This window comes from Rhinatrema bivittatum, chromosome 2 (genome assembly GCF_901001135.1).
Source record: "Rhinatrema bivittatum chromosome 2, aRhiBiv1.1, whole genome shotgun sequence".
Classification (NCBI taxonomy): domain Eukaryota; kingdom Metazoa; phylum Chordata; class Amphibia; order Gymnophiona; family Rhinatrematidae; genus Rhinatrema; species Rhinatrema bivittatum.
This window is the reverse complement of record NC_042616.1, coordinates 725,179,981-725,192,788: the sequence shown is the minus strand read 5'-3', so window position 1 is coordinate 725,192,788 and position 12,808 is coordinate 725,179,981. Positions and strand designations below refer to the sequence as shown.

The 12,808-nt window shown below is 42.9% G+C and overlaps 1 protein-coding gene across 2 annotated transcripts in view; it reads left to right on the top strand.

The window, feature by feature from the left end:
* Positions 1-12,808, top strand: part of AZIN1 (antizyme inhibitor 1) — a 268,902-nt gene that overhangs the window by 190,039 nt on the left and 66,055 nt on the right. For both annotated transcript variants that reach the window (XM_029591846.1, XM_029591847.1), the window contains exon 9: positions 9,295-9,457. In XM_029591846.1, the coding sequence (XP_029447706.1) occupies positions 9,295-9,457 (163 nt within the window). The remainder of the gene's footprint in view (positions 1-9,294; positions 9,458-12,808) is intronic.

Genomic DNA, 12,808 nt, shown 5'->3' with positions numbered 1-12,808 from the left:
GCATTTGGCAGCACTCTTCAGCGGGTTTACTAATTAGGTTCTGTCAAAGCTCATCAGGTGAGAGTTATGGCCTCTTCTTTTGCCCATCTGTGAGAAATACTTATTGAAGTTATCTGCAAAGCTGCAGTATGCTCCTAGAAACATAAATGATGGCAGAAAAGGAGTAAATGGTCCATCCAGACTGCCTAGCAAGCTTAAGGTAGTAACTGCCACTCTGTTCAGTGTACTCCCATATTTCTCTTTTGTAACTGCTATCCCCCAAGCCTTATGATACCCATAAAAATTTCAGGTAGCAACACTTCTTACTGGGTAATGAGCTTTATTGAAAAATCAGTGTTTCTTGACGTGCTTTGCTTACAGACTTGGCCGTAGAAGCAGTCCTGTGCTTTTTTCCTTAGGTCTGTTTATCAGAACCCCAGACTGTAGAAGTTGGAGCCCTCTTGGTGGTTGTCTGAATCCATTTCCTCTTTTCCCCTGCCGAAGTGGTAAGCAGTGTTGCAGTTGCATTAAAAGCATCAGGCATATTGGTTAAGGGTAGTAATCTCCATGTCTTCTGTTAAGGGTAGTAACTGCCGCACAAACAAGTTACCCCCTGCATGCTTTTCTCATTTCCGTTCTCTAGCCTTTAGAGATCCACAGTGTTTATCCTATGCCCCTTTGAATTCTTTGACTGTTTTCATCTTCACCTCCTCTGGAAGGGCATTCTAGGCATCCATCACCCTTTCTGTGAAGAAATATTTCCTGAAATTGGTCCCCCCCCCCCGAGTTTCATTTTATGACCCCTAGTTCTGTTTTCTTTCCAATAGAAAAGGTTTGAAGTTCATGCATCATAAGATCTTTCAAGTAACTGAAGGTCTGTATCATATCTCGCCTGTACCTCCTCTCCTCTTCTAGGGCGTACATATTCAGATCCTTCAGCCTTTCACCATAGGTCTTCCTTGTCACCTTTCAATTTCACTATACCACTTCTGGCTTCCCTTCTTTCTCTGATATATCTGAAAAGTTGTGTCCATTTTACCTCGTTGGCCATCCTTTCTTCTGTTTGACCTTTTGCTTTCCTTATTTTTCTTCATCTCCCTCAGTATTAACATATATTCTTTCCTGTGTTCCTTTTTTTGGGATCCTATATACTTCTTGAACACTGTTCTTTTTACATTTTTTTTTTCAGCTACCTTCTTAGAGAACCAGATTGTTTTTTTTCCTCTTACTCTTGTTTATTTTTCAAACATATAGATTTGTTGCCTTTGCAATAGCTTCGTTTAACTTGGCCCATAGTTCCACCTCACCCATTTTCTCCCAGTCTTCCATTTCTTCCTCCCGGTATGTCTCCATGTTCACAAAGTCTGTATTTTTGAAGTTCAAAACGCGGGTCTTCGTGTGACTTCTCTGTATCCTATTCACAAAATTGAACCATACAATCTGATGATTATTGGTGCTCAGGTTGAGGCCCTACTCAGACATTAGAGACATAACAATTATCTGTCCACACCTTTACATCTCAATGTCTGGACAATCACTCAAGATATGATAGTAAATTTGGACAAGCAGTTCTGTGTAACCTGTTCTCACAGTAGTCTACTCTCCATTCTGGAGTCCAGGTTGCTTACTCAGTAAATGCTCCACTGCAACCCTCAGCTTGGAGACTCCCCACATGTCATGGCTAATTCAGCCCTTCTTATCGATGGAAAACATTTGCCTACTGTAAAAATGTTTCCATCGATAAGCAGGGCACTTAGCCATGCATACTGAGTGACGTCATCCATGATGTCACAAAGGCGGAGCTACTCTTAATTCGAAGAGCTTTGAAGTGCGCATGACCTCGGGTTCCCACGCTCCTTGAGCTCCTCTTCAGTTTTAGTTTTCCGCGGTTACTACACGGACGTGTGGCTAATCTCGCCCTGACAGGAAAATTTAAATCTTCGAAAAATTTGACAGAAAGATGATGCCAAGGAGCCCGGGATTTAAGTACTGCTCCTGCGGCAAAATCATGTCAGTGACCGACAGGCATAATTATTGCTATTTATGCCTCGGTCCCGACCATGATCAGGCCGCATGCAGGGACTGTGGTAAAATGTCCCTGAGGGCCAGAAGACAAAAGAAAAAAAATGGAGAAGATGAGCACTCATATGCCCCCCATTCCAGCTGATGACCATTCGACCAAGTCGTCTCCGGGTAAGCAAAAGCCCCAGTCCGAGGCTCCTCGATGTGCGCATTCGGCCTTGGAGGACCGTGTGCTGCGTCATGCGTCGAGTGCTGCACCAACTACGACGCATGCGTCATTAAAACCTGCGATGCTTCCTGCTACTATGCCTCGCACGATTCAATCGATGCATGCGTCGACTCCATTAAAGACATCGATTTCTATGATGCATCTCAACAGTCTACGACGCAATTCACTCATCAAATTAAGAAACCTTGTCCCCCACAACCGGAGAAGTCAGTCACAGCACCTAAAATTCAAAATAAACCATGTAAATCTATCTCAAAGACAAAACATATTACAACCCCATCTGGAGCATCATCTTCCTCTAGATCTGCTCTTCATCATTCTACATCTCTGCCAGGAGGTCACCACTCTTCTTCGTCAGTATTTTCTGATGTTATTGACGAACCAGCAGGGGGCTGGGAATCATCCCCAGATCTAGTTGCTCTTCCTAAACACTCCAAAAAGAGACCAAAGTCTTCTCATTTATCTGTCCCTAAGACGTCATCTAAACAGTCCGAGATCTACCAGAATACCTGACCAACCACATCACCAATCAGCTGAGGAGACAATGTCTCAGATCACTACGCCGCTGTACAAGTTCTTTCGGGGTTTACCATCTGGCCCTAACGTTTTACCACCAGATTCCCAAGATCCTACATCACCGCAGGCTTCTCCTGATCCACCTCATAACCTGCCATATCCACAACAATCACACTCCCCTATCTCTTCTGTTCACACGATCTCACCAGATCTTTCTCCTGGAAGTTCAACGGGTATTCCATCGGACCCTCCACAAGATCTTCCTCAACCCACTTCTCCACCGGAAGATTTAACTTATGCTAAATTCCTGGAAAAATTGGGTTTAGCCCTAAATATAGAGACTCAGGAACTTCCAGACCCAAGCTCTGAAGTTCTGGGGATTCTCCAAATACTAGATGTCCCAACTGAACCAACTGCTGTACCTCTTCACCAAATATTGAAGGGTCTTATAGACAAGGCTTGGGATACTCCACACCACCTCCCATCCATTTCTAAGAAAATAGATTTAAAATATAGAATGCAAAAAGCCTCCTATTATTCAAATGTGCAGAATCGGCAATGAAGAGAGCCAAGAAAAACAGGCTATATTCTAATACGCCTCCAGGAAAGGACAATAAACTCCTGGATGATTTTGCAAAAAAGATTTACCAAAATTCTATGCTTAATTCTTGAATTAACCATCATCAGTTTTACATCATACAATATTTATTCAATTGTACTCAACAGTTGCAGTCCTTGCTAACCACCTCGCACGCGGATGCTACACTGCCTCTGCCTTTCCTAGACTTACAGGAAGGCTTGCATCACTTGTTGCAGACAGCATATGAAGCTTTTGATACCTCCGCAAGATCATCAGCTACTTCCATTTCCGCTAGACGTCTAGCATGGCTTAGGGCCAGCAGTATCAGGGTAGATGTGCATGACCGACTAATTTACCATGCAGACCAGACAATCTCTTTGGTGAAAAACTCAGAGACTGTTTCTCTCATTAAGGAACAAAATATAGCGGTCCAGTCTTTAGCGGCACCTGTAGATACGCCTTCAACATCTAAATGTTACTTCAGTCAATACAAAAGAGGTTACTATTATCGCAGACCATACCGCTACTATCAACCCTACCCAACCTAGTTATAGGCAACAGCCTTTCCAACCTCAGAGACAACAACCCCAATTACAAGGACAAAGACCACGGCAAAGAACCCCAAGACGACAAAAACCGCAACCCTCTCAACAAACTCCTAAACAATCTTTTTAAATCATCTTGCCACAACAACAGTTCACGTGGGGGGAGACTATCCTTATTTCATTCCCAGTGGTCCAAAATCACCACAGACCAATGGGTATTGAGCATATTTCAAGGATACCGACTACATTTCAACTCCTTCCCAACTCTTCCACATCTCATTACTTCCAAGACTCCTCAAATTCAAATCCCATCTCTCATGACAGAAATTTCAATCCTCCTTCAACAGAAGGCAGTCCAACCGGCCTTCCTCTCAAAGGGAAAACAACTTCTACTCCCAATACTTCCTCATTCCCAAAAAATCGGGAGGCCTACGCCCTATCTTAGATCTTCGAGCTCTAAACAAACACCTTGCAAGACAAAAATTCAAAATAACTTCTTTCAAAACCGTACTCCCTTTTCTGCAGCAAACGACTGGATGTGCTCACTAGATCTAAAGGATGCGTACACTCACATTCCAATTCACAAAGAATATTGGCGTTACCGTTCAGGTTGCGAATCATCACTGCCAATACAAGGTATTCCCTTTTGGTCTCCTCTGCCCCGCGAGTCTTCACAAAATGTCTTGCTGTTGTTGTCACACTTACGCAAACAAGGGATAAACATATTCCCTTACTTGGACGATTGGCTTCTTGTATCTCCCAATGTGCAACTCCTAAAACAGGTGGAATGCACAATCCTCTGTCTAGAAAGCTTGGGTTGGATAGTGAATTACGAAATGTCCCAACTCCATCCCCCTCAAACATTCAGTTCATAGGAGCATTAATTCGAACTCCGATATATAGAGCTTTTCTATCTCTGGACAGAATCAAGACCTTACAATCCCTTTCTCGGACTCTTCTACATCGGAAAGTAGTTCAAACACGACACTTAATGGTACTCTTGGGGCATATAGCGGTAGCAATTCATGTAGTCCAAAATACTCGTCTACACTTACGACGTCTTCAGTGGGGTCTAAAATCTCAATGGAACCAGCTGACGCAGCAGACGTCTCACAAGGTACGTGTTATGCACTCCATGAAAAAGGACATAAGATGGTGGCTCCGTCCATTTTAAACGAAGGAAGCCCTTTTCAACAATCCCCCCTCATCAGATAAACCTCACAACAGATGCTTCTATGAAGGGTTTGGGTGCCCATCTCTTGCATCTAAAGACTCAAGGTCTTTGGTCAGAAGCAGAACAATGTCTCCAAATAAATCTGCTGGAACTTAGAGCAATCAGGAACTTTCTGATTGCATTCCAGTCATGGTAACAAGAGAAATCAGTGATGATCCATACCGACAATCAGGTGGCGATGTTTTATATCAACAAACAAGGGGGATCCGTATCTTTGACTCTTTGCAAAGAAGCGGTTCAAATCTGGGAATGGGCAGAGCACAAGATCTTCTTACAGGCATCCTACCTTCCAGGTCTTGCGAACACTAGAGCGGACAAAGTCAGCTGAGTTTTCCATCCGCACGAATGGTCAGTCAAGCAAACAGAAGCAGACAAGATTTTCGCAAACTGGGGTACTCCAGAGATAGACCTCTTTGCATCGGAAGAGAATCGAATGGTAGAAAAGTTTTGTTCTCTTCCCAGTTCACACAGGACGTCACATGATGCTTTCCTGATTCATTGGAAGAAAGGCCTTCTATACGCATTTCCTCCCATACCACTGATCTCATGCACAGTCCTGAAATGTATTGCGGACAAAGCAGACCTAATCCTGATAGTACCGGCATGGCCGAAACAACCGTGGTATCCTTATCTACTTCGTCTCTCAATCACTCATCCAATATCTCTGCCCTGGGACCCATTTCTCCTTTCACAGGACGCAGGGAATCTGATTCACCTCATGCAGTCCTCCCTTCATTTGACAGCGTGGAGATTGAATGGCGGTTACTGAGTTCCCTGAAACTCTCTCCAGACATTTTGGAAGTCCTCATAGCATCACGAAAACCTTCCACCAGAAAAAATTACGCCTTCAAATGGAATAGATACTCGAAATGGTGCGCCCATCAGAGGCTTGACCCCCTTTCTTGTCCTCCTGAACGCTATTAACTTATCTCCACAATTTATCCCGTTCAGGCCTGGCAGTAACTTCTATCAGAGTTCACCTTAGTGCTATTGAAGCTTACAATGTCACAGATAAGGGCTGCTCCATCTCAGCCCATCTGTTGATTTCCAAATTTATGAAGGGCTTACTTCGTCTGCACCCGCCCTTTAAAAAAAAAAAAACAATAATTCTGTTGCGTCCATCGGTCGCAGACGGCTGCGACCGCTCTGCCTTACCTCTTTCCTTCCCTTTTCCTCCTCCTTGGGCAAGATGACTGCTTCCGGTGCAGAGGGCCTCGGCGTCTCCAGAGTAGCATGGGCGTTCCAATCCGCCATGCTCACTCCCGTGGCCTCCTAGGACAGGTGCACATCTCCTAGGCTCAAATACATGTCATGGCGGGAACCTCGGGTGCGTCCCCACCGCATAAGGTCAATACCTCCGGGTATTTAAAGCCTCCACTTCGCTACCACCTTTGAGTTAGCAAGGACTTCGGTTTAAGCTACTCTGACTGCTTTACACTCCAAGGGCCTCGCCCTTTAGAAGCTCCAGACTCTTGCTTCCATCACCCTTCGGGGCCTCTACTAACTGAGACAACCGCTCCTCAGGGGTCTCTTATTCTTTTCAGGATCTCCGGACTATCAGGTACTCGCTCCTCAAGGGCCTACCAGTCTATGTATCTTTACCACGGACCTTCGGTTCCACCATCTCACTACCAGGAAGACACCTACACTACTTTGAGTACCTCTACGAGCCGGTGCTTCAACTCCACCAACCAGGCTCAGCGTTGCCCGCACCGTGGGTCCCCACCTCTCTTAAACAACTGGGTGAGATTCTACATCTGAGACTGAATGTATTGGCACCTTGTGGACCTCAGTGCCTTACCTTCCTGCTTCATACCATCTATCTACAGCAGTACAATAAAGCCTTCCATTCATTCCGTGTCTGCTATCTGAGTTTAGCCTATCGCTGTGGTTGCCCATGGGGCCCCTCCCCATGGGCGGAGTCATCTCCACAGCGACCAAGGGTCCACAATGCCACAAACACAACAAATTCCATGGGATATTAATATAGTCCTCGAATCGTTGATGACTCCACCCTTTGAGCCTGTGTCATCCTCTACGCTAAAATTCTTAACTTGGAAAGTGCTTTTCCTAGTGGCCATCATTTCTGCGAGAAGAATAAGTGAACTTCAGGCACTAGTAGTCCATTTTCCATATCTTCAATTTCATCATAAGGTGGTCTTACGACCCCACTCTTCATTTCTATCAAAGATAGTATCTACCTTTCACTTAAACGAAACAATCTCCCTTCCGGTATTGCCCAAAACCACATTCTAATGATTGACAAAAGTCTCTTCATACCTTGGATTGTAAAAGAGCTTTAGCCTATTACAAGAACAAGACTGACTCACTCAGACGTTCCTCTCAATTATTTGTCTCCTTCAATCCAAACAATCCGGGTCAGTCAGTGTCAAAGAGAACACTTTCAAACTGGCTTACCGCCTGTATCCAATACTGTTATCTACAAAGGGATACCTTTGAAGGGGTCCAGTGAAAGCTCATCAAATTAGTGACTGCAGCTTCCATTGCGCACATTCAAGGAGTGCCAATCCAGGACATTTGCAGAGCAGCGACCTGGTCATCTATTCATACATTTACATCACACTACTGCCTCGATCAGTCTGCTTCGGATTCCTCCTTGGGATCTGCAATTCTTTTTCAAAGTATTGATGGCTGTCCACCTTCCATAGGTTGCAAATAAATAAAATCAAGCCAATGTTTCTTACCTGGCAATATCATTTTGCAACCTATGCTTGGGACTCCCAGTATGCATGGCTAAATGCCCTGCTTATCGACGGAATAAAGCAAGTTTGCTTACTGTAAACGATGTTTTCCGTAGATAGCAGGGAATTTAGCCATGCATTCCCACCCACCTCCCTGGACAGCCTTCCATCCTCACAACGCCTACACCAGCACTTAGCTTGGAAAACCAACTGAAGAGGAGCGCGGAAACCTGAGGTCATGCGCACTTCAAAGCTCTTCCAGCTAAGAGAGTAGCCCCGCCTTCATGACATCACGGATGACGTCACCCAGTATGCATGGATAACTTCCCTGCTATCTACGGAAAACACCATTTACAGTAAGCAAACTTGCTTTTTCCTTAGGGTGAATTAGCCATACTAAATACCTGTGCCCCATTTGGAGAGTCGACTGCCTAGGTAGAATTAGCTCTCAAATCAGCTGAGGGGGCTCATGATGCAATGCTTGAGCAAGAATTCCTGCACATGCTCAGTAGAGAGCTCTACTAGCTGAGGTCTGTTCAGTGCTACTGGATGACGTTACCCACATGTAATGACTAAATCATCCTATCTATGGAAAACACCATATGATAAGCAAACTTGCTTTACCTGTTTACCTGTTCCACCCCAAACTTTTTTTTTTTTTTTACATCGGGCCCCAAGTTTGTATTTTAGTCAAAAGGGTGAAGTGAGTTGCCCAAGGTCAGTTGTCAGCAGGATTTGAACCCTCCATTACTTCAGTCTGGTGCTCTAATCAAATTGATACTGATCCAAAATGTTCTATATAATCTTGTAACTGCTTTAGTGTACTCCTCTCAATTACCTTTGTATGGAAGGGGAGGGAAGATACTGGATGATAGGAGAAATAGGAGGGAGCAAATCTTTTACTAGAATAAATGAAAATATTTCAACTTAATTTTTCCAGTAGTGCAGATTGGTGCAAGAACCTGATGGAAGTTTTTGTAGTGATATCAACAAGTGTCCATTGGGAATTAGATTGAAACAATGAATGTCACAAATTACTAAACTGCTTTCAAATCTAATGACATTTAATGATTTGCTGGTCTCTGATTTGAACTTGCTAAGTGAGATGAGCATTGCCAAGTTGGAGCCTTGCTAAAAGAGTAGTGTTAGCTCATTAGGGAACACCTTTTTTTTCCTCTGGATTAGCACTGAGCTAATGGACCCTGTAATGATGAAGAGGTACTGTTTTTTTTATAGATAATTTGGTAAACACAGGACTGTTTGCTGTGTGGACTTTATAAGGCCTTCTCACTTTTTGCAAGAATATGGATGTTTATGCCAGTGACACAACTGAATTCATACACAGGTTATTCAGTCCTGACCCCCAAATATCTCCCCTTTTCCTCCTCCAGAAAGGGAAAATGTCTGTGTCAGATTTATATTTTTTAAATTTGCAGATTCATAAATCATTATAGAACATGGCAGTCCAACATTTTTTCTTTTCATAGGTTAATGCTGCCATCAGTCCTCTGTTGGAGGTCTATTTCCCTGAAGAATCTGGCATTAAAGTGATTGCAGAGCCTGGAAGTTACTTCGTTTCTTCTGCATTTACTCTAGCAGTTAACATCATTGCAAAGAAAGTTGTTGAACATAAATGCCTTCCCTCTGGAGGTAATCGTGAAAATTATTCTTTTTCTGTTGATATTTTCATCAATATAATTGTATAGCTTTGGTCAGAGCCAGGACCAGCTTTTCTGCACCTGGGACAGACACACAGAATTAATCCGCTCCCTCCTTGGTTTTTCCTTACCAGTGACTTCTATGACAGTACTTTTTCCTTTAGCAGCAAAAGCACAGCTATCCTTATAGTGGTGGCAACTTCAGCAATGCACCTCTCTATCTCTTCCCTTCTACCCAGCATCCCTCTTTCTTCCCTGACACCATGCCCCTGCGATGCCTTCCCCCTCCTTTCCTGTGTATCCACTCTCCCCCACTCCACGCCCGGAATCCTATTTCTTCCCCACTCCTTGCCTGTATCTCCCCCTACTAATTGTCATTAGTCATCTTCCCCTCCCACAACTACTTGTCTTTCACCCCCCTTCCCCAATCTACTGCACTGCAAAAGTCCCCCTTTGCTCCCTTGTTTATCCCTGCCAAGCAGCAAACCCCACCCTTTCCTGTCCCTCTTCCTGTGTCTCCTCCCTCCTCCCTCCTATTCTCCTTGGGCTGCAATGCTGTACATCTTTCTGCAGTGGCAGCAGCAATATCTGAAGAATTAACACAAGGCCAGTGAACCATGCGGCAACCCCCATCTTTCTCCTACACAGGTTTATTCATTTCAGTATCCCTGAACACATAAGTGGCTGGGGGTCCCCCGGAAGAGATTTGGGAACCACATCTTTAGGTCCTTTAGCCTTATGCACCTTCAATTTTCAGGCATATAGGCTCCCCCAAGTTAAGTTTTTTTTTTTTTAATAATTAAACCCAACTATCATGTCCTTACCACAACTCTTCCCAGAACAATCCTAGAAAAAAATCACAAAAATGGATATCATACTTTTAAATATTAAACTGTTTTGCAAAATGTTTCAGAAATAGTGTCTGAATATGTTCTGTGATTTTTGGGACTAGCCTGCAAAACAGAATCCGAAAGAAATACCTAAATTTATCAATTAATATATTCATACTAAATTGGTTGAAGATAATATCTGAAATGGCTGTCCAGGCTGAACTGGAATTTTTTCCCCTTTACTTCACCATAGGAAAAACATTCAAATTGTTGCCACTTCAGTTAGTGACATAAAGTCCTTTAATTAGGCATTTTGTGAAGTAACACATACCCGACAAAGTTGTCTAGAACCTATATGGCAACCTTGCCATATCAACACAGCTTTAACTCCTAGAACAGCAACAATCCTGCATGAAAAGGCAACACTGCAAATATTCCACCTGGGCCTAAAACAACGCATTTTCTAGTGAGAAAACAGAACAAGCTTGACTACTATAGAGCCTATATGCTAATAGAATACTTTACCTCCATCACACACAGAACACAGACCCTCACCAAATACAGAATAAGGGATTTCAAATTAGAAATATGCAGTTTACTGAATTCTTTTGTTCTGCTATCCTCTCCAATTCCCTCACGCCACACACACTTTGCTCCCTGCAGATTGTAGGAGAGGGAGGAACGAGAGGTGGAGCTGGATTAGTGAGGGGGAGGGTTCTTTGCTTTGCACTGTGCTCAGTCTGCTCCATGCTCATATCTACCTCCATCCCATTCCTTACATGCTGCCTGGGGAGAGGCTTCAGTAAGGAAGCAGAAGGCTGATCTCTGCTGCCTGAGATTTTGGGCACTGGTCAGTAGTCATCAGGGCAGAGCCTTGTGTGCTTATATCCATAGGTAAAAGCAGTCTTGCTGATTATGCCTTCTTGAGCTTGACATCTAGGGCAGCTATCTCTTCCCCCCGCCTCCTTTCCCCCCCCCCCACCCCCCCCCCCCCCTCCTGGCTCTGACTTTAGTATTCTAACATTAAAGCAATATCTGATAGCTGTATGTAGTAGAAATACTGTTTATGGTTCCTATTTTCTCTTTAGCAAAAAACACTAAAAGGATGGCAACGTGAATTTACAATGTTTTTTATGAAAGCATATTAATATGTCTTAAATTAACTATTATTCAAAATAGCCCCAACAGCCTGTAAAATACTATCCCACATAAATCCTAAGACCCTATTTTCAATGACTCAGTCTTCTTTGGGAGGATATCCACCCATAACAGCATACCCACACTTTTAATACTTCATATCAATAGAAAGTTTTTTATCAATATTTCACAAAAATTAACTCTTTAGACAACGTGTTTCTTCCTGGTGTAATACAGCTAAAACACGAACAAAACAATTTTCATATCTGAACTAATCATATATAGATATTCTAAAAAATTATTCTAAAAAATTCCTAAAATTTACTGTCAAAAAATGCACTGCCCCCAATATCACTGCCACCAGTTTAAAACAGCACCAGGTTACATCAAATTTCACATCCAATACCACCTACAAACATCGACAGAATTAGTATTTATCCCAGGACAAGCAGGATGCTAGTCCTCACATATGGGTGATGTCACTGATGGAGCCCTAGCGCGGGAAAAATTCTGTCAAAGTTTCTAGAAACTTTTGACTGGCAGCCTGAGGCTACTGAGCATGCCCAGCATGCTATGATATTCTCTGCCACAGGGGTCTCACTCCAGTCTTCGTTTTTCCGCGCTGCCCTCAGCATTGCGGTGACAGGAGCCCTGTGAGATTTTCTCACTAATTTTGACTGAAAAAGTCACTGTTTTCTCTATTTTCCCCATTGGGGTCTCACTAAATCTCTATTCCACCCTGGCTTTTGCATCACTTCTATTGTATATACTTACCCAATACAACTGCCTGAAGGTTTTACTACATAATCCTGAAACTTTAACAAGTGTCTTTGCTTAAACTTTGACTCAACTTGTATATAAATCGACTATTAATTTAAAGTTTCCAATACAGAGCCATCAAGAAATAACCACCAATAAACATACTTACACATGATTTCTTCTCTTCTTTTTTTTTAATTTATAGCAAGGCGAGAGTCATGCAAAAATGCTGCCTGTGCGCTCTTGACTATTTGCAATCCTTTTAAACCCAGAGAACAAAACACACTTATTACATATTCTGCTATTAATGGACATACGATTCAACACACACACAAATGCAAAATCCCACATTAAATCACCCTAAGGCTTCTGCTATTCATAGAATGGACAAAACCAATTATACCTGACTCACTTATAAGGAAGGGTATTGCAGGAATTCATAAAGTCTGACTCTCCAGAGGTTCCTTCACAAAAAGCTACTCCAATACCTACATTTAAACCCACCAGTTCCAAAGTATTCCATTCATTTATAAATCTTTGATTTGTATGTATTAGTTTAGATACATCTTCACTTCTCAAGATTAATCTGTGTAATAAAAATCTTTAAATTCTCAATA